The 27,786-nt window shown below is 49.6% G+C and overlaps 7 protein-coding genes across 20 annotated transcripts in view; 3 read left to right on the plus strand and 4 right to left on the minus strand.

Moving 5' to 3' along the window:
• Positions 1-13,268, minus strand: part of LOC1281862 (protein split ends) — a 98,026-nt gene extending 84,758 nt beyond the window's left edge. For 7 of the 11 annotated variants that reach the window (XM_061649244.1, XM_061649235.1, XM_061649249.1 and 4 more), the window contains exons 1-2: positions 13,137-13,268; positions 11,659-12,204 (exon numbers count right to left, since the gene is read on the minus strand). In XM_061649244.1, coding sequence (XP_061505228.1) covers positions 11,659-11,716 — 58 coding nt within the window. In that variant the 5' untranslated portion in view covers positions 11,717-12,204; positions 13,137-13,268. Of the gene's footprint in view, positions 1-11,658; positions 12,205-12,446; positions 12,465-12,694 lie in introns of those variants that run through there. The other 4 variants (XM_061649231.1, XM_061649230.1, XM_061649232.1 and 1 more) reach the window with 4 other exon arrangements.
• A 436-nt stretch (positions 13,269-13,704) lies between these two features.
• LOC1281861 (acetyl-CoA acetyltransferase, cytosolic) lies at positions 13,705-16,324 on the plus strand. The gene is made up of 4 exons (XM_321828.5): positions 13,705-14,251; positions 14,874-15,724; positions 15,790-15,952; positions 16,028-16,324. Exons 1-4 carry the CDS (start codon positions 14,200-14,202, stop codon positions 16,144-16,146), a joined length of 1,185 nt encoding a protein of 394 aa, XP_321828.4. The 5' UTR covers positions 13,705-14,199; the 3' UTR covers positions 16,147-16,324.
• On the minus strand, positions 16,193-20,969 carry LOC133391966 (U7 snRNA-associated Sm-like protein LSm10). Its single transcript, XM_061649268.1, has 3 exons — positions 20,746-20,969; positions 20,544-20,661; positions 16,193-16,482 (listed from the first exon to the last, which is right to left on the minus strand). The coding sequence occupies exons 1-3, from the start codon at positions 20,880-20,882 to the stop codon at positions 16,333-16,335; spliced, it is 405 nt and encodes a 134-aa protein (XP_061505252.1). The 5' UTR covers positions 20,883-20,969; the 3' UTR covers positions 16,193-16,332.
• On the minus strand, positions 16,597-20,388 carry LOC1281860 (5'-nucleotidase domain-containing protein 1). The gene has a single exon (XM_321827.6). It carries the CDS (start codon positions 19,300-19,302, stop codon positions 17,704-17,706), a length of 1,599 nt encoding a protein of 532 aa, XP_321827.6. The 5' UTR covers positions 19,303-20,388; the 3' UTR covers positions 16,597-17,703.
• A 190-nt stretch (positions 20,970-21,159) lies between the features above and the next one.
• LOC1281858 (Golgi apparatus protein 1) lies at positions 21,160-26,146 on the plus strand. Of its 4 annotated transcripts, none has more exons than XM_061649264.1 (5): positions 21,165-23,100; positions 23,167-24,031; positions 24,216-24,963; positions 25,040-25,146; positions 25,221-26,146. In XM_061649264.1, exons 1-5 carry the CDS (start codon positions 21,644-21,646, stop codon positions 25,386-25,388), a joined length of 3,345 nt encoding a protein of 1,114 aa, XP_061505248.1. In that variant the 5' UTR covers positions 21,165-21,643; the 3' UTR covers positions 25,389-26,146. The 4 variants fall into 4 exon arrangements, with proteins under 4 accessions (XP_061505246.1, XP_061505247.1, XP_061505248.1 ...); XM_321825.5 differs by having other exon boundaries at positions 23,167-24,016; XM_061649262.1 differs by having other exon boundaries at positions 21,160-23,100; positions 25,040-26,146.
• LOC133391967 (uncharacterized) lies at positions 26,135-26,767 on the minus strand. The gene is made up of 2 exons (XM_061649270.1): positions 26,395-26,767; positions 26,135-26,329 (listed from the first exon to the last, which is right to left on the minus strand). Exons 1-2 carry the CDS (start codon positions 26,615-26,617, stop codon positions 26,154-26,156), a joined length of 399 nt encoding a protein of 132 aa, XP_061505254.1. The 5' UTR covers positions 26,618-26,767; the 3' UTR covers positions 26,135-26,153.
• LOC1281857 (flavin reductase (NADPH)) lies at positions 26,747-27,750 on the plus strand. The gene is made up of 2 exons (XM_321824.4): positions 26,747-27,021; positions 27,103-27,750. Exons 1-2 carry the CDS (start codon positions 26,769-26,771, stop codon positions 27,639-27,641), a joined length of 792 nt encoding a protein of 263 aa, XP_321824.4. The 5' UTR covers positions 26,747-26,768; the 3' UTR covers positions 27,642-27,750.
• Positions 27,751-27,786: the final 36 nt, after the last annotated feature.

Here is a 27,786-nt window from a genome sequence, read left to right on the forward strand (position 1 = left end):
AATGGAACGACCTCACAAACAAGCCACAAAACACAGCAACTCATCTGGATCCGATGCGAAGGGAAGAGAGAGAGAGAGAGGACACACAGAAAAGCACGGCAGAAAATTCCCCGTTCGATCTGCCGACGCTAATCCCCGTCTTGCTCCATATGGCACGCTGGCGGGGGTAGTTCTCCAGAGAACGTGGAGCACAGCATTCGCGTACGTATCAGGTGCGCATCGCAAACCCCAACGCCGCGCGCACGGTTTATTGTTCCCGGAGAGCTATTTCTGGTTGCGCAAGATCGTTATGCTTTTTTACGTTCTGTCTTCCCCCTATTCATTCACCTGCTGGCAAGGCAAAGTGCCCGGAGCCTCGTTAAAAACTATCTTGCACACGTACGGATCGCAAGGGTCTGCGCGAGGCTGGAAGAAGTGAGGTCGAATTAATTATCAAATTTGATAGCATCCGGACAATTTAACGGATGTTTTGAAGTCTTAGGAAGATCATGCATACTAACTGCTGGAAAAGTGAGAGAATGACCTGTAATCCATCTTATTTCTCCGTTTCTGTGTGCACGACAGGATGCTTAAGCGAATGGATAATCTAATTGACTAACATTTTGCCAACCTAGCTAGTTTCACCCTCTCAAGCCACTCAGTGCCTCGCTTAAAACAATCGAGAATGTTTCTAGGACGTTTGAGGCATTTGTTCTGTTCGTGGTTGAGTTTACTACAACACGGTAACCTCCTGTTTGGAGCAGCGTTACATAGCAGCACCAATTGCCCAACGGCAACAAAAAGCCAATCCGATCGATTACGCTAACGTGAATGCTGAGGTTAGCCGGTATTCAACGCACGAAGGAAAGCAATCGAAGAAAACGAACAATGAACTAGAAGCAAAAACTCAACGCTAAACGCCTTTTCCGGTTGACTGAGTTCTAGCAAACTTGCCAACAGAGTTCCGAGCAACGCTCCATGCAAATGAAACAGGAAATTGACGAAGGTCTCGGGCTAGCATTTCTTCCTCCTCGGCTACTACTTTTAAATGTCAAGAGTAAATGTAAAAAGGTCTTTAAGACCGTCTTGCACTTGTTAAAAAAAGGGCCAGAACGTTTCGGTCCATTGAAGATTTATTTCTTCGTATGATTAATTACTCCTTTCGTCGGTCTTCAATCGTAACAACCGCTTGCTAGACGTACATACACAATCTGAGAAAAGCTTTCGCATGTCTACGGACGCGTGAAAAATCGAGCGTAAGCCAAGGAACTCTCAGCGCCCAAGCAAGGAAGACCTACAAAAGGAAGCGCCATCCTTTTGCACGGATTATGGCGTCTACATTCCGACACGAAACGCACTTCACAGCGATAGCAAAAGGAAGTCACGCACGCCAGGCACGCACACCACACGTGGGGGTCGACAAAAGGCTGACGTACCTCCACCACGTGCGCACTACTACGATGAGATAATGGAAGTTCACTAAAAGTTTCAGGTTTTGTGCTGTTATCGCAACTAATAAAATAAATATTCAAACCCATTATGTTGTGCCTGGTGGATCATGTAAATTGAAACATGATACTGAGTTATTAAAATACATGTTACGCACACACGCTGCTACACCCAGTTCATACAGGAAGAAAGCTTTACATGCTTAACAAGCTCAAACAAACAAGCGAATCGTACCAACTCTTCGCTCGCTTAATTTATGCCTCTTCTGTTTTAACAAAATCAACACATGCTCCTACTACTGCTCACCCTCATTACTCCCGGATGCTGCCTGTTGTATTATAAAACAATGCCCACCGCAGGGAGAGGAAGGAAAAATGCTTTCCTTCTCGATTAATAACAACACCAAATCATGCCACGCACACGGTGGTTTCGTAGTTTGTGGGCAAAATAAACGGAAGTTAATATTAAGCGTGATTATGTGTTAATTTGCCCCCACACACGCACACACACGCGCATTTTTGCTGCGGAAGGTACACGTCGTTGCTTCCTGCAGTTCCTCGTCTGATCGAGGGAGCCCCAAGCTAACGACCCTTCAATCATACCAAAACAATCGTTTTACGTCAAAAGCGCCCGGTACATCAGAGGTAGATCCCCCCCCCATCGGTCAAAGTGTGTCTGCCAACATGCTTCACGACCAATATCGGACTGATTTATTGCTTCTTGCTGCTTAATATATCGTCGAAATAACTTACGTACGTAACTTGTTTTTTGCTGCTGGTGGATTTTTTCACCCATTGCAACTAAGATGTAGCCCCACAAAAACGCAGCCCACTTTCAAACCGCTGTGTCTCTGTGCTGTGCTTGAGCCCTAAAAAATGCCGAAACGAATCCACGCGCTTTCCCTAAAGCTTCAGAACAATAATGAGCAAAGCCTGGGCAGGCACAGCAAAACGAACAAAACAACGCTTCCACAACAGCTCAACCGAAATGATAAATTTCCATGAAAGCACATCGATGAGCCCCGGCCGGTGTAAATAAATCACCTGCCACAGCCCAACGGCGCGCAAGTGCATATTCCCATTTTCCGGTTTTGTTTTGGCTGCTCGCAAACGAGAGCTTTGGTTTTTGGTGCGTTTGGTTGGAGTTTGGTTGTTTCCCCCCCGTCGCAATATATCTTAATTTGATGCACTCACACAACAAACCACTTCCGAACAGCTGCCGAACGATTGAAGGATGCAAAAGAAAACATCGAAGAGCACGACACTGACGAAAAAGCTTACACAGATCGGGTTGAATAACTTGCAGCTTGGGTGAGTGTGCTGCAGATCCACGCAGATACCGATCGCGCACACCAACGATCACGGATGGCGTCCGTCCGTCATGGTGCCTCGCTATGGCGATCGTGGCTGCTGCTGCTGCTGCCTATTTACGGTATTCTTGCGCGTTAGCTTTGGTCCATTTTTAGCTTCAAGAGGGCCCGCTTTGGTGGGGAGAGCAGACGGGCGGCTTCTTGCACATTTTATTCTATCGCTCTATCCATTCGGTCCTTCACTTCGTGGCTAGCATTTTGCCTGGCAACATTAAGCATGAATTCTAGCAATTATCGACCGCCGAGTGTGGAGAGAAAGCACACTAATTAAATTCTGATTTTCCAACCCCCATATCTCGTTGATTTTGCCGTGGGTGTGCTGTGGCCGGCTGATTCCCATTTCCCAGCTGCCCATCTGCTACGGTGGATGTACCGCATGATTCATTGCAACGACGTGGCATCAATTCTGACACGCCACACCAAGACCAGAGAGAGAGAGTACGTCAAACTGGTGCGAAAAGCAAAATGGTTGTATCAGAGCATTAACGACGACTACACCGCAAAAGCTGCACTCACGTCACGTCATCATCACTCAAGCATCTACGGCCTCGTGACCATCACAGTCACAACCAAGCGACGTTTGCGATAATCATTCCAGTGTTGAAGTTCACGCTGGTTGGCCCTTTTTTCCTAACCGGACGATTTCTACCAACCCGCTCTTCTCTTGATTGCTCTTCCCATTGACAGTTTTATGCGCCGACGATCAGTGTCAAGGTCGGCACGTTCATCAAAGTGTAAAGGAAAAACCCACGATCACGAATAAGAGATCATTGACCGGTGTAGGAATGATCGCGGTAAGGGATCGAGATGATTGTGATGTTTGTGTTTACGGTTCGCTGGACAGAGATAACGAAACAGAAAGAAAATTCAATTAATCCCCTTCAAGAAAAAACAAGGTCGCTTCAAAGCTTCCTCGATGACAATTACTTTCCAATTCGATTTGCAAATCGATCAGGCTCCCGTTCCTGCTACCAACTGGACACAGAAGCATTGCGGTCTGTTTGTAATGTGAGCAATAACGAAATGGGTAAATATATATAGGTCGATTAATTTGTTTACCCCCACTGCCGTCAACGAACGCGAATGCGGTGTGCGCGTGAGTGGCGCTTTCAACTTCCCCTTTGCACCGTTTACACGATGACGTGTACGTGCCACTGCGAACGAGTAGATAAACACCACCAGACGGCGACGAAATCGGACATCTCGGAGCTCACACCACCACCCCCAAAACAGCACAGGCGCCATCTCGAACGCGGGTGTTTGTGTCGCCCAGAAGCATCTAGAAGCGAACTCGCACTACCTCACTGACCAGACGGAACGTGCGCAAGCAAATGCGCTCCAACACGGACACACCCCAAGGGAGCTGCAGGATTAAATCCACCCACTGTAGGCGTTCTTCGTTCTCTCTTTCTCTCCACCTGGTAACCCCGTCAATAATTGACGTCCCACAAACGCACACCACTACCACCAACCAGAGTGGCCAGCGTATGTTTGTTTACTTTCACAGTCCGCGCACGCTTGTGTTCGAAACATTTTAGCGAGTGCGTTTCGTTCCAAAGAGAATGTCCAAAGGCCACCGAAGCACACACATTTAGCTTCGACTGCACTTTGCAGCACCATAAATGATCTCCGGTCGATAGATAAGATAAGGCCAATCTTAACGGGTGCGCAAAAATATGAGCCACCCTCAACTGAACCGATAAAGATGGCTGGGGCTGCTGTGCTTGCTGGACACCGTAGTGGAAGTTGTCAGTAATTTTGCGCACTGTTTGTTCTGCGGTGGTAAAGATTAGTTACTAATCAGAGACATGAAATCATATTTTAGGGACATTTTCAGGCCGAAAGACGGTGTTTTTTTCTGAACGTTCTAGCGTTCATAATAATGATTGTTGGGTGTCTCAATGACTTACAAAACTAGACTACACCAGACGTAGCAGATACTAGTACGATTATTGCAGAGCTAATGAAGAGAGGTCTCGTGGTACATCCGTAACATGCTCAGTTCAGCTACATGGTCGTCCCAAGTTCAAGTCTCCTCAGGACTTAGTCGTCATATACAGGTGTCTCATAGTGGACCGAGATTTTGCACTATCGTTCATAATGCGCATTTCCAGTGCAGTGATAAGTCAGTCCAACCCATTTCCAATCTTGTCTCTCCGCCCCCACAGGTATCACTAACACAGTTGGGCTCCTCCAGTTAGCGTTAGTTCGTCGAACGCGCGCGCACCCAAGCCTCTCTCGACGGCCGAAGGGGTTGTGACTCCTCTCTGACATTGAAATTAACACCTCATTTCACCCGGCTTTACAACGAACTCTGTTCGACACGCTAACAAAGACCTCTACCGGCGGTGGCGGCGATGTTTTTTTTTCTCTTGCTTTTGAGGTTGTTGTGTGGAAAAGTTACTTGCTTGACTTGGTATCCCCCGTTGGGGTGTGAATGGGTGTGAAAATTTTCACCTCAAATCGGCAGTGACCTCCACCGTCTACAACAACAAAAAACCAGCTTGAAAAAGGGGTAAACTGCTACAACCAACCAGCACAACCGACCAACCATCAGGCAAAGAGAGGGTATTATAGATTCGAGTTTTTTTCCCGCTGCCGATAAAGAAAGGATTAGAAAACTGATGAGTCGATGATGGCACCGACTTTGGCGAGCAAGATAAGATAAATGAACGCTGCTTTGTAGACTTTGTCAGTTCCATCTGGACGAGTAGCTAAAGCCATGTTGTAGGTTTAACATTATTTTAATAAATACAGCACATTTCAAACACTTCAGATGTTTAGATAGCAAAATATGTTGCTGAATGCATTACAACCAACAATCCGAATTCAGCTCATGTTGGCACCCTTCGTATTCAACATTAGCCACGAAGGAAAACCTCTTACTGGACTGGAATCGGCCATTCAATGCGACTCTTCGGACATCATCGTGAACAAAGCGATAATGCCACACCACACACACTGTGCCAAAAGTGCAAAGCAAATCGATCGAAATCGGCGGCAACAAACAGGAAAAAACGCCGGTCGGTCCCTCATGTCGTCGTATTGGGGAGGAGGTGAGAAGAGTGGAGAGCGGGGATACTCTCTCTATCTGCCGCATTATTTGGCTGGCTCCGTTCCAAATCCGTTCCGCGACCCTTTGCGGATCATCGAACCATGGCGCACACACGCTAGGCGCTAGACCGACTGACACATACACACACGTCGAACACAATACCGTACCGCATCGTATATATGGATGCATATTTGGCACACATTAGAGTGCACGAAGCAAGAGGGGAAAACCGATGACCCGTTTTCCCCCGGGCCACCACCACCGCCATCGTCGCACAGCAAAAGCAGGGAGGAAGAAGAAGGCTTTTCTTTTAAAACCGGGCACCAGCTGACCCCCTTTGTGTGTATGCAATCGTGTGAAAGAGCGACACAGAGCGAGAGAGAGAGAGAGAGAGAGAGAGGCAATGCATTCGGAACATGAACATGATCACCATAACTCTTCAACCCCACCACACCTGCCCGGCCGTCTTGGTGCAGACTGCAGTGAACCAAGCCACCGAGCCGAGCAGGAGTTGGGGAGTTTATGGTGCATGAACAAAACAATAACAAAAAAACATCAAATCTTGCCGCACACCACTGAAATTATCTTCGATGACCGGTTATTACAATCAATATACCTCTATTTACACAAACGACGTGTGTCGTGTGTTTTTATCCTTCCTTCCACATCGACCACAATCGAAGCACAATTTAAGCACGAATTAAATCTCTCTCCATCCCGATCTGGATCACAATTAGGTCCACCGGCGATGGTGAAGGGAAATGAGCACTTCGGAGAGCGACCGTACAGCACCGCAGACACAGTTATGTCACCCTGTTTCGAATAAATCAAGGTGATTTTATACCACCACCTCGCCCCTTCCATCATTAGTAGCTAGTTGCCCCCCAAACGCCGGTCGAATTAAGTCATCGCGTTACGGTACTTCTGCTCGAATCCAACGGCGCAGTCCGTACCCGTCACACTAACCCGGCATTTGCTCGTTAGAAAGCCCACCTTAACGCTCCTTCCGGTTAGGTTAGCCTCTGCTTCTTCGGCGCAGTGCACTGGTGGCTGCCCGTGCCTCGTCTAGCGTACGGTTGGTGTGTCCCGTTTCCGAGTGCTGTAAATTAATTAGCTTTCAAAGAGAATTTCTTCCCCCCCCCCCCCCCCGAGCCAATCTGTTCGCTTCCCTAGGGCCGGAGCGCCAAGGGGCAGAATGAGGCTCCGCAAGATTCATTCGTTTGCCCGGTAGACGCGAAAGAAAATGATCCAAAAAGCTAAATTCGTAGCGTCGGTTGTCGTCGATTTAAGACCATCGTTTAAGAGTACAAAAAAAAATCAGCACTGACTCTTAGAGCAAAGAACGTTCCCTTCATCATCCCCAGCAACAGTGATGGTCGTCGTTTCATTCAATTGCTTTTCACATATAACTCTTCTCTCAACCCGCACATTGTCTTCACCTCGATTGCCTCCACAATGGTATGTGTATGTGTGTGAAAGATCGTTTATTTTATGGCTTGACCACGCCGGGGTACTATATTTTTCCAACCCATCCGTTGCGAGCAGAATCCGGGCGCTTCGACCCGGAAAAATCTTCCCATTTCCTTCTCCACACCCCCAGCATTCGTAGGTTGATTTCCTCCACAGCTGGAGCATGAAAATCTCTGCCAACTTCTTGCTTGCCAAGAGCAACACGCTCGCTGCCAAAAGGGAAGCGCAAAAGAATCGAGAAAGCGGTGGATTTCCCGGGGATTTGATGGCTTCGAATGACAATCGTTCCGCCGAATCTCTCTGGCCATTTTGTCGCTCGATAAATCCAATTGAGCTCCAATTGGAAACGCCATTTCCAGCGGGGGTCGTGTTCTCTGGTTGTTTTTGGGCAGTCGGACACTTAGAGAACAAGAGAGGCACAATGAAGCGATTGGCCAGAAACGTGGCAATGGAAGATTCGACTCGGAATGTCCGCCCGTGTGTGTGCAAATGAGCAGAGCATACCGATTTCATTGAAGATGCTTGAATTATTCATGCTTTGAGCGGTTGGGCAATTAAATTTCAATTGCACTCCCCCTGCACTAATCGCTTGTAAATCCGTTTTAAGTGTAAGCAGTTCCATGTTCCTTTTTATGATAAATACTATCGATTTAAACATTCACAAAATCACCACGAAAGCTCATCGAAAATGAAATCAGAAAGCAAACTCAACCAGCCCCAAAATGTGACGGTGACATTTAAATGTCCCATGCATGCGAGCAAACTATTTCTGTGCCTTTTCCATGACATGATTTCATTATTGCCATGCCAAGAGCGGGCTTGTCCTTCGGTGTGGCACAAAAGCGCCACACACACATATCAAACCGGCACACTCCACAGCATACCACGTTGTGCACACGTACACATGTGGGTACAGTGCGGCGCTCACGCTCACCTCATCGCACGTCCGTTTTCCTTGACCGAAGGTCGTCTGCGGAGCCCACGGTTGCTGCAGCGGACGCGAATGCATCTCGGGCGGGGATGCACCGGAGAGGAGGAAGGAACTGCCAGCAAAATGTTAAAATATGTAACAACCGAGGCGCGCTTTGTCGGAGCACCATCGAGCACAAGCGGCGTGCGCTTCTTCTCTTCGGGCGGCTGGCTGTGGTTCTCCAGCCATGTGTCGGCCACAAATCGCACAACGCACCAACACGAATGAATGGAACGCCATTAGCGGATTAGCAAAATACACACACACACATCGGTGCCGGGGTGTAGCAGCATCGAGTTGGGTTGCTTTTCGCCTGCGCCACAGCATAGAAACGGCAGCAACAGCAGCAGCGCATAACTCCGACACGCTCCGATGGATACCGGAAGGCGAGCGGCTTACTTCCCCCCCCGTACGGACAGGCAGGGCGCAACATCAAGTTGCGCCGGTTCGGAAGTAAGCCCTACAATGCACCCTCTTCTGCCTGCTGCATTGTTTGCAGTGGCAGGCAGGCGAACACCCCTCCTCTTTCCGAAACCAAAGGAAGTTTCTGAAACCAATCTTGTTGTCTCTCTCTTCACACCTTCTGTTCAACCGTTCCTTTTCTTCTCATCACACCTTTCTGATACACACAAGAATCCTTGAAGTTGCGCCATTATGGTACTTTTTCTTTCTATCTATTTCTATTCCGAGACCAAAACAATTGCTTCTCTCATTTAAAATTTAAGTACAAATTTATGCTCGTGGCCATCCCGCAGGGAAACCAAACGTAGCAGCTCATTGCAATCAATTTATGATGCCCATGATGCTCGAGAATGACCTTTACAGCGCACTTTTCTGTCACACTTGCAAATATCCTTCAGCAGGAAGGACACTCTCAGTGCCTTGTAGTATGCAAACGAACTGTCCGCCGCTAACATTGTCGGCAAGTGAAGCAAGTGTGTGTACATTTGTGTTGGTCAAACACAACGCCCCAAACGACATGCCGAAAACTGAAAGAAAAAAACCCCCCGAACCCGTGCATATCAATATGCTAAACAACAAACGACCATTCGGCTGCACCTTTAGTGCTTCATGTAACACACATCCACGGCGGTAGTAACAGCAAATTTCGCCTCCACTTACTTGCAGTATCGTGTTCGTGTCCGCAGTTTTTTTTTCTTCTGTGTGCTCCTGCCTGCTGCTACCGTTTTACTTTCTCAAGTTAAATTGTTTTATTCATAGCTTCCCGTCCCGTGCTTTGGAAGGTTTCCTCCACCCGGACGACAGACGGCAGCACCCGCGCCGAGACTTCCTTTCTCGATTGTCTGCAGTGGCGGCGAGGTGGTTCTTCCTCGCTCTGTCCGTGTTACAAAACACCGGCGGTACGTGCTCCGGGGGCAAGTATAAATTGATTTTTATCCAAAAAAGTTCAGCTGCTCAATTTTTAAATTTCCTTTAAAACAATTTCCAACATTCATACACACAAGATGCACATTTTAAACGGTTCATCGAGTACTTTCCCTTGCTCCAGGGTGTCAATCAATCCTGCGGATTGAATGTCGTTTAATGTAATTACATTTCAACCATGTCCACCGTGAATAATGGATATCAACACCTTCAACGCGTTTACACATGCTCAAATTACCCCACGGTGAGCCCTCGGCACAAGATAAGATATTGAGTGCGATCGATCCCACACAATCGATCTACCTGTCCTTATTCCTTTACCCAACCCAGTGTACATGGCTGCCGACAGGTACATACCAAACACACATTCCGCCCTTCTCATACCTTTTTTATTTGGTGGCTCTGCGTTTAGGACGAAAGAACAAATTTATGACACAACAAAAATAAACCCCCGAGCCGAAGGAACATGAAAAATCGACTCCGAAGGGACAGACCTGACGTCATGTATGGTCCGCGGGTTCGAAGGTCCCCTCGTACCCACGTCGCTTGTTGTTTATCGGTGGCGACAGTGACGACGGAAAACAATCTTTACGTTGCTTCGTAGTTTATAAATCGCCTCCGGTATCGATTGAATGTCCTGCAAGCGTGAGTTCAATAAAATGCTTTCCCTATCTTCCGCTCGTAAACGATTCTAAAACCCCTAAAGCTCCTATTCCCAAAGGACATATCGATGGTTAAGCCTCACCACCACTCCTCCCTCCCCCAGCTGGGCACGGTTGCCAAGGTGGCCAGTGTTTGGTTGTGGAACGCTTTAGAAGCACGTGAACGACCCTAACAAGAATGCAACTTCCGGCCGAGGCCAAGCGGCAAAGCGTTTTGAACATTCCTCCATATTTGAGCTTCATATTCCTTCAGCGAGCCCCGTTCAACCCCCGCTCCCCAAAAGAACGCCATCGGTTAATCGTTTGAAATGTTTTGCCTTATTTTTCTGTAGCTTCTGCCTATTTTTAGCTTCCGAAAGATTACATAATAATTGTGTGTGTGTGTGCGGTGGAAGCACACATTCGCGCAACAGACACATTATTGTCTGCACATTTCGACCGCTTCCGGTGTGCAAAATCCCATTACCGGCTTGGCTTGGCCCGTCCAGGCCGGTGCGGGGGCCATCGAACTCGAAACTCGAGCCCACCAACCAACACCACCACCTGCTGCGAAGTTGCATCGCTCGGTTACGGAATCAAGCTCATTGATCCATTCGCACCTTCGCAGAAAGAGAATGCGCATTCTCTTGTGACGATATTATGTGCATAAAAGGGGAGCAACGAAACTAAAAAAAAGGATACGCACTTTTAAATGTGTGCAACGACAGAAACCCGTTCATCCGTTCGTCTGTTCACCACCACCACCAGCTGGTTTTACACGATGTTCGTTAGCGTCCGTGTACGTTGGCTTCGTCCTTTCTACATTCACACCGAGCACTTCGATTGGTTGCGTCAGATGTCGCCATACGAACGAACAGCAAATGCACAACTAACACCACTAACGACCATCTAGTGTGTCCAGATGGTGGTGACGGTCGCTTGCTTCGCTTCCACTGCCGACCAGGCCGAGGTGGACAAACAAATTCGGTACTCAAATTGTGTCTCAAGGTTAACCGGAGCCCGGGTTTGTCGCGTTTGGCTATGTCGGTGCTTCCGAAAGGATCGATAAATATCCCATACCGTGGACGGCCGGTGACAACGAATGGGTGAAAGAAATACGGCGTTTAATGGGCCCAACTTTTCGATCGAAGGTGTTTATCGATTTGGCAAGAAAGCACGCCGAGCGCAGAAGAAGCAGGACCTCGCACACACACACACCTAATAACCGGTCCGTTGGAAAACCGGAGCAGACGATAGATAACACGATTTGTTCCAGGCTGTTCTGAAAGGCTCGCGGCCCGGAAACACGTGATGCGGCCGGCTTTTCGGCCATTCCTACCTGGTGACTGCGTTTTGTTGTCAAGAATTTGGTTAATTTCTTCCGTAGAATCCGCCATGTTGATGCAGGAGTGGGGAGGAGAGCCGTGGGGATGTAGCTGAATCGTTTGTCTTGATTCGGTCTCGACTCGACAGATGCCTTCTCGAACACAAAGCAATTTGCCACTGGGGAGATGACGGGTGGCCGCACGACAAGCTGAAGGTCGGGTTCTTTTTCTCTCTCTCTCTTTGTCGCTTCTTCTCCGTCGCCCGGAGCTGTCTTGATACGATTTCTTTCGTTGCTGCTGCTGCTGGCTGATCTGCGGTGTCGGTTCTTTTGCCGTATGCGCGCTCCCTGTATATTAGAAGCGGTCTGGGAAGCGCTCGGATGGATGCTGGAACTTTCTTCTCTAATTCGGTTCAACGGAATACGAGAGTTGCACTTTCCTGCACTGCCAACACGGCAAACGCGCACGCACACACATACACAAATTACAAACACACACTCATACACACACACGGGCACGCACGTACGCACACCGACTTGGCCACAAACAATTTTTGCTTGCTTCAAGGGGGGAAAAGAGTAAGAGAGAAAGATAGAGTGTGAGAAACAGTAAGAGAGAGAGAGAGCGATGTAGCAAGAGAGTGCAGAATCGAACGATTCACACTTGGGTCGATTAATTTCGTGTATAAAATACTTTAGCGGCTAAAGAATTCAACCCTTATGGAGCCTTTTTCTGCCTTTTTTTTCTTCTTATTTGTTCCCTACAAAAACTCAGACAGGGAAGGGGGATACACGGCACGCACACACTGTATCCCGGGATCGATCGGCTCAGCTGCTGTGTGCGAGTATTTCTTTGCCTCCCGTCGAACGCACTCACTCCGCTCGGGCTACACACCACCACTGTACTACACACACCTGCCCGGAAAGAGCGACGGCCACGGAATATACGCAATCCGCACCACACACTCTGCTAGGCTCGCGCGCGCGGGTGGACGCGACACACACACAAGCACACACGCACACACACAGACGCACACTATCAAAACCACACCTGACGACGACGAGAGCGAGTAGGCGAAGCAGGTCGTTTCGCTTTTCTCGGAACAAGCGCAATGGGATGCGTATATATCTGACAGCGATAATTACAGCAATGACGACAACGGGAAAGGCTGCGACTGCTGCTAGGTGCCCGTCGTCAAACCGTCTAAGGGAGGAGTTTCTTTTTACAATTCTTCGGCCAAATTCGCTTCGCCTTTGCACACAGAGCCGTGACCTTTCCGAGCGGTTTGCGGGTCGCAAAATGTGTGCAATAATCACCCCAACCGTACGCACACATACACACACACATACAGGCACTTTGCAAATTGGAGGTTTTTGTAAAGATAAAAAGGCGGGGGAGAAAACTAACAACTTTCTTGTGCAGAGACTACACACGTGCACGAATGGCTGGTGTGACTTTTGCGTTGGGGAAGATTCTTTTCTTTTTCACGTACTCTGGCTTCTGGTCTGAACTTTTTTCTCTCTCTCTTCTTTCTTCTCGCACAAGTCCGGACACGCACAGCAGCCACACGACCGCACAGCCACACGTTGTTTTTGGTAGTGAACGGCCTCGCTTATCCGTGCCCATTCCGACAGACACCACCGGATATTCGAAGGGCAACGGATTGCCCATTTGACGCTTACAGTGCGTTTATAGTGCGACGTTCAATGCTGGTTGGTAAGGACGTACGCGCAGCGCATTCACACTGAAAATTAGAAACAGTAATATTTTAGAATATTTTAGCGCAACTACGGACAATATGAGTAGTTGGGCATGAGAGCAAGAAGTAACATCAGTAGTAATGTGTTAGATTACCATTGATCAGAGTTTGCCCATTTCTTGCTCTTCAATAGAAAGTATTACACTCTCCTGGAGCTATTTAAATGCACTTTAAAAAATCCTGTCCACAACTCTTCATTCAAAACACGTTCTACCATTTTTAAAGAACGGTTTTTTGCTATTATTCCTTCACCGCCGCACTATTCCGTTCCATTGCACGGCTATTGTCAAAATGCTGTTCCTGGCAGTACCTCTCGTTCTACGAATTGCGGTTGTAAACAACTTGCCGCCTGTCCTGGTGTTCGATTCTTTCAAAACGCCCTACCAACGCCCACCACCCCCCGGCACACTGTGTTATTCAACGAGCACGTTGCGCAAACCAACACTCCCCACAGAAACCCGTTCCGTGGAGGGGATAAAAGCGTATTGGAGAAAAAAAACCCGTTTCGTGTGCTGCATCCACACAACACAGCATTGAACCTGACGGTGGTGAAAATGTTTGATTTCCATTCGTAAAGTTCACTTGCGCAAGAAAGCACGCTGACGTGTTGCGGTCCTGTCATCTGGTAGCGGCGTTTTCCTCGTTTATTTTACCCTGCCAGTTATCGTGTGCTTTGTGCAACCCTTTGCTTATCGGTGCATTTATCGAATCGCAGTTCGCGAGATTCGACAGTTTTTGATAAAACGCATAACTTAACGGTGTGTTAAATTACACTACGCGCGGAGCTCGATTCAAAATGACGTCATCAGGAGAAGTTTTCATCGTGTCGGCCGCCAGAACCCCGATCGGTAGGTAATGGAATGTTCCAAACGCCGTGTAGTACCTGCATTGCTACGGTGCTACAAAGTAATAAAACAAAACATTCGGTACACTTTCTTTCCACGTGTGCGCCAACGGGCACATTGGGTTGGTTTTTTTGTGGGTCAGGCACAAACATGCCGTTACGTGATGCCCAACGGTATGATCGGTTCGTGTGGTGTTGCATACGCATCCTCTTGCATCAGCAACGATAACGCGGGCAGGGATTGGTTTACCTTTGACAAATCCCGAGATGACACGATACGCTCGGTTTCTCTCTTTATGTAACAAACCCCGCGGGAGGTGGAATGTAAATTTTGTTATCACCGACTGAATAGAGCCGATCAATAGCGATTCCTTTGTGGGTGGAATAAATCACCGCCGGAATTTGAATGCAAATAGAAACATTTTAATGTTTATGTAACAAGCAAAAGGTTTTAAGATGTAGTACAACTACGACTTATAATACTCCCATCGAGGGACAAAAAATTCACCAAACCGCTAATGATCTCGCATTTGCTTATTTAAAACCTTTTTTTTTTGTATGAAACCTTACTAACGACGCGGAAACCCCGATTTGCTAATGAGCATTAATTGAACATCCATTTGCAGGTAATTTCATGGGCACACTCGCGTCGCTTAGTGCCGCCGATCTTGGTGCGGTGGCCGTGAAAGAAGTACTACAGCGAGCCAGCGTCGATCCGGCCGATGTGAGCGAGGTCATTCTCGGCCAAGCCCTAACGGCCGGCCAGGGACAGAACCCGGCCCGCCAGGCTTCCATTAAAGCGGGCGTACCGAAGGAAGTCCCAGCGTACAACATCAACATGCTGTGCGGCTCCGGTCTGAAAACGGTTGCCCTCGGCTATCAGGCGATCCGGGCCGGTGATGCTACCGTCGTCGTCGCGGGCGGACAAGAGTCCATGTCCAAGGCACCGCATGTGATGCATATGCGCAGTGGCACCAAAATGGGCGAGGCCAAGATGGTCGATTCGATGCTGAACGATGGTCTGACGGATGCGTTCTACGATCTGCACATGGGCATTACGGCGGAAAATCTAGCCAAAGAGTTCGACATTGGCCGAGAGGCGCAGGATGCATTCGCCGCTAAGAGCCAACAGCTGGCTGAAGATTCTCAACAGAAAGGATACTTTACCGAGGAGATCGTACCGGTGGAGGTTGCGGGCCGCAAGGAAACGATCAAGTTTGCGGTGGACGAGTACCCGAAGCATGGTACCACGGCGGAAGGGCTGGCCAAGCTGCGGCCGTGCTTCATTAAGGACGGTACCGTTACACCCGGTAACGCGTCCGGTATTAACGATTCAGCCGCCGCCGTTCTGCTGATGTCCGGCGAGGAGGTTCAAAAGCGAAACGCCAAACCGATGGCAAAGATCGTTGCCTACGCGCAAACGGGAATATGTCCGAAAACGATGGGCGCTGGCCCGATCTCGGCCGTACAGGCTGTGGTAAGTGTGGATTTTCCTGTACATTTTGAAGCCTCCTTTCTCGCAATAATCTCCTTTGATTGCAGCTACAAAAAGCCGGCTGGAAGTTGGAAGAGGTCGATCTGTTTGAGCTGAACGAGGCATTCGCAGCCCAGGCACTGGCCGTCAACAAGGGTCTTGGTGTGGACCCGGCCAAGGTTAACGTTGGTGGAGGAGCCATCGCTCTCGGACATCCCATTGGAGCTTCGGGTAGGCCTACGTGACAATTTCAAACTTCCACCATTAGCTCTTCCTCGTCTAATGTCTTTGTGTCTTGTTTTGCAGGCTGCCGAGTACTGGTTACGCTGCTCTACGCACTCAAGCGAACAGGCGGCAAGAAGGGTGTTGCATCCTTGTGCGTTGGCGGCGGTATGGGTGTCGCCATGGCGGTGGAAATGGTGTGAAGACGCTTTTATGGAACAGTTTTGTACTTACGCTTACCGAATGATATGTATTTTTCGTACTCGATTGTATTTTTTCTTCTTTCTATGAAGAGTATTCAGAGTAAGGCAACTGCTGCCGTACCCTACAGCATCATAAATCGCAAGTGACGATGGCAATAAACGTATAATTCTCTTAAAATTCCTGCACTATCTGCTGCTCGTCATGTTGTTTTCCATCATCGTGTTGAGGTTACTCATTTTGGTCCGCTTTTCTCTGAATGTAAGCTTCTTCTTTTCGCCACGTTGCGGACCCGCCATTGAGCTCAAATAATTCTCAAACGATGGAAGTATTTTAACCTGTGGGTGAGAGTAGTAAAAGAGTGGTTGAAGTGATGAGATTATCACGAAGCAAACAAAAATAGGATTTCATCTTTTATGCATCAAAATCAAGCTCAAAGGAGACACACAATGTTTGTACGAATTTTTGTACGTTTAGCTGTCTTTTTGCTTCCGTTTACTTTATTTATTTGCAGTTCGACATGTTTCACATGTGAGCAGAATACACTACACACCTTCATTACTATCTAATTATTGTTTTTTTTTTTGTTTATCAGCTTGCCCGCTAGCATGGTTTGTAATCTTCCGCCGGGGTTTGACAGCCGCTTGGTTAATCTCAAGAATATTTTGTAACATTTTGAATGGTTCGACAGAACAGAAAGAAAAACCTGCTAAACGTGAAAGTCTCGTTGGACTTAAATCTTTCAGATTAACAGAGCTTGAAGCTAGTTTTTTTTTTTTTAATATCGTCAATTCCGTTTCTTCCCCAGACCACAGACACAACCTAAAGGGAATGGTAGCTTTGAGCTACTTTTTATGGCCTCATATTTGATCACTGCAAACCAGAACGTAATAATATTATTTTTAACACACGAATGCTTTGTTTTCGGCATTATTTTGTGCATTTCGTCGTCGTCGCTCGTACACTGCTGATCTTTGAATAATGCGCTTTCTGCAACGATTAACGGCGTCATCAGACATTTACAATGGGGGGGGAGGTGCGATAAATTACATCGAAAGATATTCCCATTTATCGCACAAACAATCTTTTTTCGGGCTGTGGCTGGTTTTACTAACATAGATAAAAACATTGTGTGTGTCAGAGAAGTTTGACTGTAGTGGGGATGTTGGTAAACGTAGGAAAAAGGGAGTCAAGATAGCGCGATTCGCAACAGGGTATAGTTCGGAAACTATTTCTAACCTACCAACGTCAAACCTTCCAGCGGCTACGCTCTTTAGAATACTTTGAGCGCTGTCGTAAACGCTCACAAACGATAGATACTGTTATTGTAGGTTCGCGAAGGTTGAAGGGCTGCAACTATTACGCTATCAACATTCAAGTTTTGCTATTTATCTTGTCCTTGCTTGAGAGGGTACTGTTTGTGTACCCAAATGCCAAATGCAATCACGTACACTTTGTCTCCTGTGCCCTAAAAACACACTTCAGCTCTACTACACACGCTCAACTACAAACAGACCATAAACAGTACAAACAGTAGCAAAAGATAGTGTGCCAGCGCTTTAATTGTTGACCAACTTCAGCGGCTCGGCCGGATAGTAACCGTTGCAGCTAACGTTCTCCGTGAAGCTGTTGTAGCAATGATCGATCGGATACTTGGCCACCTCATCCATCGACGGGACACAAATCTTGGCGTGCTGCTTTATCAGGCCCGCCCACAGCGACGCATCCTCCACGCCCGGTCCCGACCGGGTGGTGAAGAACGACCCCCAGAACTTGGACACGATGTACGGTGCGTCCGGATGGCCCGCATCGCAATCGCGCATACCTTCCGCTTCCATCTCCTCCACGATCGCCACCGTGTCGGCCGTCGTGTACTTGGACGGCGTGTACATGTCCTGTATGAGATTGTCGCCCACGTACAGATAGCGCGGGTTGGACTTGTGGCAGATCTTACCCAGCAGCACGGTCAAATCGCGCCAGTTGCCCTGCGAGTAGACGCCGTACCGTTCCAGCTGGCCGGCCGTCAGCGGTTCCGTCTCGTCGTGGCCTTCCAGCCGCACGAACGGCTTGCCCGCGGTAAAGAAGCCTGGCTTCTTGGCGAACCCAACCACCACATCGAACAGCTCGGGCCAGTCGGGACCGTACGCGTACGATGCGGTATAGTTGGCGAAATCGATATGCGATCCGGTCACCAGGAAGGTGGTTTTCGTTTTCTTCAGCTCGCGCAACCAGCGCACCAGCTCGGGGGACGCTTTCTGCAGGTACCGCTCCGGGTTGGCCTTCAGCGCCTCGAAGTAGCCGCCGATGTTGGCACCGAAGTGGTCCCTCGAGTACATGTACACCAGCCCGTCGAGAATGTCGGGCCACACGTTGTACCGTCCGATGCGCTCATGCGCGTCCTCGTCCAGCGTATCGATCACGCGCCCGAACAGCAGCGTGGCGCAGATGTCGAAGTAATCCAGCACCGTGCGTATCTGCTCCGACAGTGGGCCGTTCCAAGCTACGAGCATGTTCCGACAGTACTCGTTCGTCACCTCCCACCGCTTCTCGTCGCCGTAGTAGGCGCGGATTTCCTCGTCCGCCATGCGCTTGGTGCCGTGCGTCGCCTGCTGAATGACACCGTCCGGGTCGAGCTTCAGGATGTTTCCCCGGTGAAAGTCAATGATTAGCCCGCGCTGCAGGAAGTCCTTGTCGAGCGGCTGCAGCAAATGTCGCCCGGCATAGCCACGCTGCTCGACCAGAAACCGGGCCACCGTCCGGTACTCCAGCTCGATCATCTCACCGATCCGGTAGCGCAGCAGCGTGTTGTCCAGATCGAACCCGACGCAGTCGTAGTCGGCAAAGCTGAACGTGTCCGCCCCGGTCATGATGCGGTTGGCTGAGTAGCGCGAATAGAACCGTTTTCCCGTCGTCCGTCCGAAATGCCACGGTATCGCGGTGCGCGAACACAACTGCAACGAGGCGCCAATGTTTTGACAGCTCACTTGACAACCAGCTGCCGCCGTTGCTGTACCGCCTGTAGTGGTGGTAGTGGTGGTGGTGGTGATGGCGCGGACAAATGGTAAACTTGCTGCGATTACTTCCGACGAGCGACTGCCACCGAACAGGCCCGCACCTGTACCGCAGCGGCCCAGAATTCCAACGGTTAACGACTTCATGTCTTCCTCTTTTATTGCTTCTTCTTGCGCGCACACACACCCGTACCCGTTCGAGATTTATTTTAATTCGCCCACCAACCAACACACCCCATTCACCAAAACATCGTAGCGCGCCACACGCACACGCGCACAAAGCTATTTCACTCTCGCCGCGAACAATCGCGCAAATATCCGCCCGACCGCGTGACTCTGTTTTTGCGCTTTGCACACTCGGGAGCACGCCTGTACGCGATTGTACGATTGTCTCGCTTTCGCGCAATAGATGTGCTGTTTGCTCGCTTTACCACCACCGTTCGCTGCTGCCCACAATCATATCAATCCAAAACAAACACACACGGTCGCCCCTTTGTCGATTCAAAACAACAGCCACAAGGTTGAGCACGGGACGGTCAATGAGTGGGACGGGGTGGCATTGTTCACGGGGAGAATCATACAACGAACGCGACCTCGCTGTTGTCGCGGGGGATGCTTTTTTACGTAATGCTTTTTACGAGGCCAATCAACGATCCACGAAAAGATTCGCCCCACAAACCCGATATGTGTGGCACAGCGTTTGTCGCACGGGAATGATATCACGGTCGGCCACGGGGAGGAGGAGGATAGGCTATCGATTAGTCTACACAAGCACACTGATACACGCCAAGAGACCCCGATCCAAGTTGCTCAAACGCGTCAAGGCGATTTCACGACGCTCCCGAAATAAATTCCGTAGCACCTCCGTTCAAGGGTCACGCTAATCCAAATGAAGGGGTTTACCATCGACCAGTGCCGTTGATTCATACGCTTGAGTGAGTCCGTTTTCGTTGTTCTATTACTTCAACACACTTGACTCGACAGCGTGTCGTCAGCGATATCGAGTATCATCTCATCACTTTCCCACTTGAACATCCGTGACGTCTTTGCAGCGCGACTCGATCGAACTCACTACTACTGCACTGCTGCAATTCTACTGCAGCCACCCAAAAACTGGCAACGTGTACTGTGCAGTTGCCACAAAACCCTTGCCAACTACGTTCATTTGCAGCTCGCCCGCTGCGGAGTGTTTTTGTTTTGATCAAGGACGGCCTCACGTCGAACACAGTGGCTGTCAAATGAATCAGCTGTTGGCATACTTTTTTTTATCAGCGTACATCAACTCTGTATTCATCACTGCGTACGGAAAACCGTCTTCTAATCGCGAATTTTTGTACAGTAAAAGAAAATAGCAAACTAAACCGAAATCGGTTGGTGGTAATACTTACGTCTTTCGGAATGTGTATGTATCTAATGTACTTGGAGTAGACCATAAAATTGTCCAACGGATACTGCCGCCCTAGTTGATCGACGTAGACCGCATTTTCCATCGTTACGTTCATGTACCTAAAACGAATCCAACCCATACATTCTTTTCAGCGTCTTTGGGGTGGCCTATTTTGGCGCCCACACCACACCGCACATACGAACCCATCGACGTCGACGATCGTTCCTGCCACCATCGTTTCATTGCGAAGATCAATGATTGTATTCCTATCGATCAGACACTGCGCTAGCCCAGTCAAATGGTTAACGGAATTGTACTTTTCCTTGCCCCTCAGATTCATGGTACTTTTTCCAAACGCACCAAACCGATACGATTCATGGAGGATGCAAGCCGTTTCGTGCCGCTTGTTGCCGGGTTTATTTACACAGAATCGTCCCGGACGATTGCACCGACTGTCAACACAGCTATTAACACAGACACGACACGTGCCGTCAACGGTCGCTTGGATGACAAACATCGGTGAAAGGTTTGTCGTTTTAATTTACCTTTGATAAAACATTTCCTAATCCAGCCACTCTTTTAAAAGCTACAAAAAAGTATACAACATTAATGAACGAAGGAAATGCCTGTGGAAAATAAAAATCGCTTCTCATCTGTTGCATGCTGGACATTGCATCGAACGGGACAAAAACGCACTACGCGATGCCGCCTAGAACTGTCAATGAACTCGGGATTCTTTTTTCCGCGGAAGAACCACAATCGCAAGCCGCCAGAGGAGTAAATAAAAATACACACTGCGCTGACACGTCTTCGCATTTCGTGCTCTTGTCCTCAATGGTTGCGGTCAATTTAAGGTAGAAAAAGTGCCCCCTCGCAATAAAGTGTACAGTATCCCGTATCCGGCCCTTCCCACTGGTCTGGAAGAACAAGTGCCGCTTGGTGATGATTATGTGTCGCTGTGCAGAGGCAGCCATCGTGAACGATTGTCGGAGCTGGTAATTACGCGTACACGGCGGGTGCACGGGGCGTGTGAATTGGCCCGTTTGTAACACCGGCGGCACCCCCCACCCAACAGCAACTGCTGTGGAACTTCAACCGGCAATGCACAAAACAACCAGCATGGGTGCGTGCAGTGCGGTAACAATTGTTTGGGCGGTGCTCGTCGCTACCCTTGCTGGGCAGTGCCGCGGAGCGGGAGTGCCCTTGTCCAGTCCGGTGAAGCTGATCGACGAGCCAGCGTGCGCACAGCTGAAAACGCTCTGCCCGAAGAGTGCCTCGACGGCGGAAGACATTAAAGCGCTGGAGTGCGTCCAGTCGCTGCATCCGGAGCAGATCGACAGTCTCGAGCCGGAATGCCAACATATGATCTGGCTGCATACGACGGCCCTGATGGACGATGCGAACCTGAAGCGCTTGATACAGAAAGGGTGCCCGAAGGACTTTCAGCAGTTCCCGTGCTCCCAGAGCGAAGAGCCGGGCCAGTACTTGGCCTGCATCATCGACCATCGAAGCGCGGCGAAAGGCAACGGTTGCATCAACTACATAAAGCGCCTGGAATGGGTGGCCTTCTCCGACTACCGGTTCATTAAGCGGTTCCTTGCGCACTGTACGCGCGACATTGAAGCGCTGGGCTGTGGCCGGGTGGCCGCTGGCAACGATCGGGAAAAGATGTCCCAGGGTGAAACGGTTGCCTGCCTGCAAAGCTCGCTGGACAACCTGAACGAGGAGTGCAAACGGGAAGTGCTCCATCTGTCCGAAGTTCAGTCGGAAGACATTACGCTCGATCGGCAGCTGGATGTGGCGTGCGTGAACGATGCCTTCCGCTTCTGCCAGTCACTCGCACCGGGATCGCCCCAGCTGCTCAAGTGTCTCATGAAGCACCGGAACGATCCGGACATGACGAAAAACTGCCAGCAGCAGCTCCTGCGCCGCGATCGGCTCGTGGTACACGACTACAAAGTGTCACGCGGACTTACGCGCGCGTGTAAGGAAGACATCAAGACGTACCGGTGCAGGCGGGGCGTGTCCGACGATAAGGATGTGCGGCTGGCGCAGATCCTGCTCTGCCTCGAGGCGGTACAGAAGAACAGCACCAAGCTGATGCCGGAGTGCGTGGCCGAAATCAACGACCACCGGAAGATGCTGCTGAACGACTACAAACTATCGCCCGAGATATTGACCGGGTGTGAGAATGACATTGAAAAGTTTTGCAGCAACCTGGACGCGGGAGGAAAAACCATCCACTGTCTGATGGAGCACGCCCGGTTGAAGAAGAAAAAGGACAGGCGTGTCACGGACATGTGTCTGCGGGCGCTGGAAACGCTGGTGAAGATTACGGACGTGGGGGAAGATTGGCGCGTTGATCCCGTGCTGCGAAAGGCTTGCAAGCCGGTGGTGGACGTTGCCTGTTCCGACACGGATGGAGGCGATGCCAGGGTAATGTCCTGCTTGATGGAAAAACTGGGCACCAACTACATGAACGTGGAGTGCGAATCGGCACTGCTGCAGATACAGTACTTTGTGGCACGGGACTTTAAGCTAGATCCGCAGCTTTATCGGTAAGTTACATGATCGCATGGTTTGGAAGGACCAACGAATGTGTTGATTGATGTTTCTTTTTGTAGCAACTGCAAGGACGACGCGATCCGGTTTTGTAAAGCGAAAAAGACCTGGGCCGATCTCGACACGGCACAGATGGATCCGGAACGTGGTCCGCTCATACTGCCCTGTCTGCACCGGTACGCGTACCCGGAGAAGGAAGAGATGCGCTTGAAGCCGGAATGCCTGCAAGAGGTGAAGCGCGTCATGCGTCAGCGGGCAAAGTCCGTCGATCTCATACCGGAGGTGGAGGACGAGTGTTTGGACGATTTGGCCTACTTTTGCTTCGACAAAACGGCCAAAGGCGAGGAGATGCAGTGCCTGCAGGACAATCTCGAGAAGCTGCAGGAGGCGTGCAAAGCGGCCGTTTCGCGGTACACCGAAGAGGAAGCCGCTCACGTCGAGCTGAACCCCATCATCATGTCCGTGTGTGGCGATGCGATGGAGAAGCATTGTGCGAACGTGCTGAAAACCGGGCGCGACGAGGGCGACATGATGGAGTGTCTGATCGGGGCGAAGAATCTGCCGGACATGCGCGAAGACGTCAAGTGCCGGGCGGCGATCGAACACTTTCAGATCATCTCGCTCAAAAGCTTCCACTTTACGTACAAGTTCAAGGAGGCGTGCCGGCTGCACGTGTCCCGCTTTTGCAGCAAATGCACCACCAAGTACGAGGTGGTGGCCTGCCTGAGCGAGGTGATGCGCAACGATACGATCAAGGAGGCGAAACATTCCATCCCGAAGGAGTGCCGGCAGCAGGTGCGCGCCCAGCTGTACCAGCAGCGCGAGAACATCGACTTCGATCCGAAGCTGAAGGCCGCCTGCAAGGAGGACATTGCACGCCACTGTCCACAGATACCGCACGGTTCGGGACAGGTGAATACGAACAATGCAAGTGTGCTCGCTTTTATCCCATTCATTCTTCATTCTGTCTCCTATTCCTTATTAATTTCGCATCATTCACTGCCGCTCCGATTACTTCTATTGGAATGCTTATAACTATAACTGTTCTACAGCGCCAGCAGCTATCCGCCGAAAACTAATGTCACTGTCAATTTTCTCCCATCCTGTACAGGTGCTGGAGTGCTTGCAAACCCATCACGGCGATCTGACGGAAGCGTGCCATCATCAGATATTTTCCATCAAAAAGTCGGAACTCACGGACAGTGCCACGGACTACACGCTGCTCAACACCTGCAAGGACATGATTCGCCAGTACTGCCACGATACGGAACCCTCCAAGATGCTCCACTGTCTGAAGCTGCACAAGGACGAAACACTGTTCGACGATCGCTGCCATCTGGTGGTGGTGAATCGGATGATCGAGCAGAATCTAGACTATCGGTTTAATCCGGCGTTGCAGACGGCGTGCTCGAAGAACATTGCCGAATACTGTACGCCCATCATACGCAACGCCAAGCAGAACGAGGAGCTGAACGGGAAGGTGATCGATTGTTTGAAGATTCGGTTCCGCGAGGGTAAACTGCTGCCGGAGTGTGAAAAGCAGATGACGGAGGTGCTGCACGAACGGGCGCTGAACTATAAGCTTAACCCGCTGCTGCAGAGCGTATGCCACGATGAGATACAGGTGCTGTGCAGTGCCGTTTCCGAGACGGACACGAACGAAGACCATGGAGCAGTCGAGGAGTGTCTGAAGCAGGCGTTCATCGACAAGAAGTTGATTAACCGGGCGTGCAAGGTGGAGGTCGCTGAGCTGATTCAGGAGGGCAAGGCGGACATTTATGCCGATCCGTTGCTGCAGCGGGCTTGCTCGGTAGACTTGCTGAAATACTGCTCCCACATACAAAGCGGCAATGGACGCTGTAAGTGAAGTGGCGAGTGTATGGTCCCGATTTTCTGAATGATAAAGTTAATTTTGTAACTTTTCCTTTACTTTAGTACTTAAATGTTTGGAAGGAATTCTGCAAGGAGAGAGCAAAGCATTGGAGGATGATTGCAAGAACAAGCTGTTGACCCGCTTGGAAATGTTCCAGAATGCTGCTGCGGTAAGTAGTGCGGAGGTGGCCTTGGTAGGCCTTTTCAAACTAAATCGGTTTCCGCTTCCTTCCTCCATTCCCAGTTTGTTCCACCGGCGGAAAACCTCCATCAGCTGTACAACCAGGTGGTTGCGTCGCCCTCCAAGCACTACTTTTTGCTCGTGTTGTTCAGCTTCATCGGCATCATCTTCATCTTTGGGCTGCTGTGTGGACGCGTGACGCACCGTACGATGGCCCTGAAGAACAAGTAGTCACGCGGCGGGCGTGAGGCGATGCTTTAGTTTCCATTTCAAACGAATGACTGTGTTATAACTTATGTGTTAAAAGCGAGCAAAACCCATCGTCCTGTAGGGCAAAAGCAAGAAAACTCCCTCCGTCTTTACGCTGGTGCAATACGAGTCGCTTATATTTCTTCTTCTGGTCCAGGCTTCCTCAAGGCCCCGAGCACTGTGCAGCTAATCGAAAAGTAGGAATGTATTGCAAAAGGAACGATTATTATCGGTGAAGATCCACGGTCCCGAACGGAGCAGTGTTGAATTTATGGTGTTGTAAGCAGGCATCTTTGAGGAGACGATTTCTACAGAACGGACAGCACCGACGCGGGCCACCATCGCAGCAGGCTAGATGTATTATATTAGTTAGCATACTTGTAGAACCCGAAGAAATGTCATATGAAGCGACAGGATTGTGAAACGGCAGCAGCTCCAAAACTGGGACGCGATTTTGCAGGAGAAATCAAACAAGAAACAGCCCGATGGTAAGTGCACATTGGAAGACACATATATAGCGTTAGAGAAATCGTATCAGATAGCACGTTGTGTAGAAAAAGACTTTTTTATACCTTATACTTACACCGCCGGTGGAAAGTAAAACGAACAAGAGCGCTGTTTCGGAGAGAAAAGGCGGTCAAGTTCTTCAAAAAACAAGTAAGCACATACACACAAACAGCGATTTGTACATGCATTCGGATGTGTTAATAAAATAGTCAAACCAGGCGTACAACACTAAATTCATCTTTATTCAGCAACGGTTTCAAGCTCCTCTATCGAAGCTACGAACGGTTCGCAGCTCTGGAACAACTTGTCGTAGTTGTCTTTGTTGGCCTTTTTGCGTGTTTCTGCTATCTTATTGTTCAGCTCCTGCAGATGCAAACCAGTAAGCATCAGCTCGTTCGAGATGATATGCAAGGAAGCTGAAATACAAGACCCAAAACATTAGCCACAAGTCGGAAAAGAACGACTCCATTCGGACGCGTACCTATTTTATCTTGAAGCACCATTTCAAACTCGTTAAACATACACAATGACTTCACGACCTTGTTAGTTGCCTGCATTACCACTTCCACGGCCTTGGAAGGGATCGGCTCGTCGTTGGATGGTTCGGTTGCCGCAGGTCCATCATCATCAGGGTCATTTTCTAGTTCCTTCACAAACTCAACCAGCTGTGAGTAGGCTTCTTCCAATTGTTCCAACTCCGACATGTTGCTCGGTGCAATTTCGACTGTACTTTCACTACCAAACGGTTTGAGCAGATACTCGGAAATAGCAAAATGCCGGTTGCAAACCGTTTTGACAGGTGCTTTGGCAACCAAACGCTCAACTGTCAAGTCACTGCCATGAACGCGTTCTTCGATGAGTCGACCTGCCGCTAGAGCCGTGTTTGCATTCGCATTCTACTGCCCCCTCGTTTTCCGGCTGATAATAAAAAGCAATATTTATTCAGTCTCGACACCGCGAAGCACTACAGCCGTGATTGTAATTTTGGATACGATTGTTCTAGTCTCCCCTCTCGGTTCTACTGTTGTACAAAAGATGCAGAAGATTGTCTTTTTCGGCGGCACCGGCATGTCCGGCCAATGTGCGGTTCGGTACGCACTGAAAAAGGGTAAGAAGCGGCTGAGTCGGAAGGCTGGGGGGAAGCTGCGGAAGAGAAGCTAATTTGCATCTTCAATTGGTTTCGTTTTAGGGCTGTCCGTTCGTTTGCTGGTGCGCAACGAGGCGACCGTCCCGGAAGATTTCAAAGCAAAGGTCGAGCTAGTGCAGGGTGATGTAACGAACGTGGAGGACGTGAAGAAAGCGGTCGCTGGTCAGGAATTGGTCTGTGTAGTGCTTGGCACGCGCAACGATCTCAAACCAACCACGGCAATGTCGGACGGCATGTCGAACATCATCGCCGCTATGAAGGAAGCTTCGCTGAAAAAGTTTTCCGTCTGTCTGTCGTCGTTCCTGTTCATGGACCCGGAGAAGGTGCCGGCCATCTTTGTCAACATTAATGGGGAGCACCGCCGCATGCTGGAGACGGTGAAGGGCTGCGGGTTGGAGTACCGGGCCGTGCTGCCACCGCACATTGCCGACGAACCTCAGGCCGAGTTTGCCACCGCCTACGACAAAGCGCCCGGCCATTCGCGGTCCATCTCCAAGCTCGATCTCGGCCAATTCCTCGTGGACTGCCTGTTCGATGAGGCACATGCGGGAAAGGTTATCGGCATTTGCACGATTAAGTGATGCACTCGAGCGACTCATCTCTTGAAGGCTTCGCCGTCTTCTTCTGCTTTGTTGCACAAAATATAATCCTCACTCGAGAGGCGGTTGGATGCCTCTTTTCCGCTGGAAACAGGTGTGCCCTCATCATTCCTATCTTATCACGATG

Source organism: Anopheles gambiae, chromosome 2 (genome assembly GCF_943734735.2).
Source record: "Anopheles gambiae chromosome 2, idAnoGambNW_F1_1, whole genome shotgun sequence".
NCBI classification, from domain to species: Eukaryota; Metazoa; Arthropoda; class Insecta; order Diptera; family Culicidae; genus Anopheles; species Anopheles gambiae.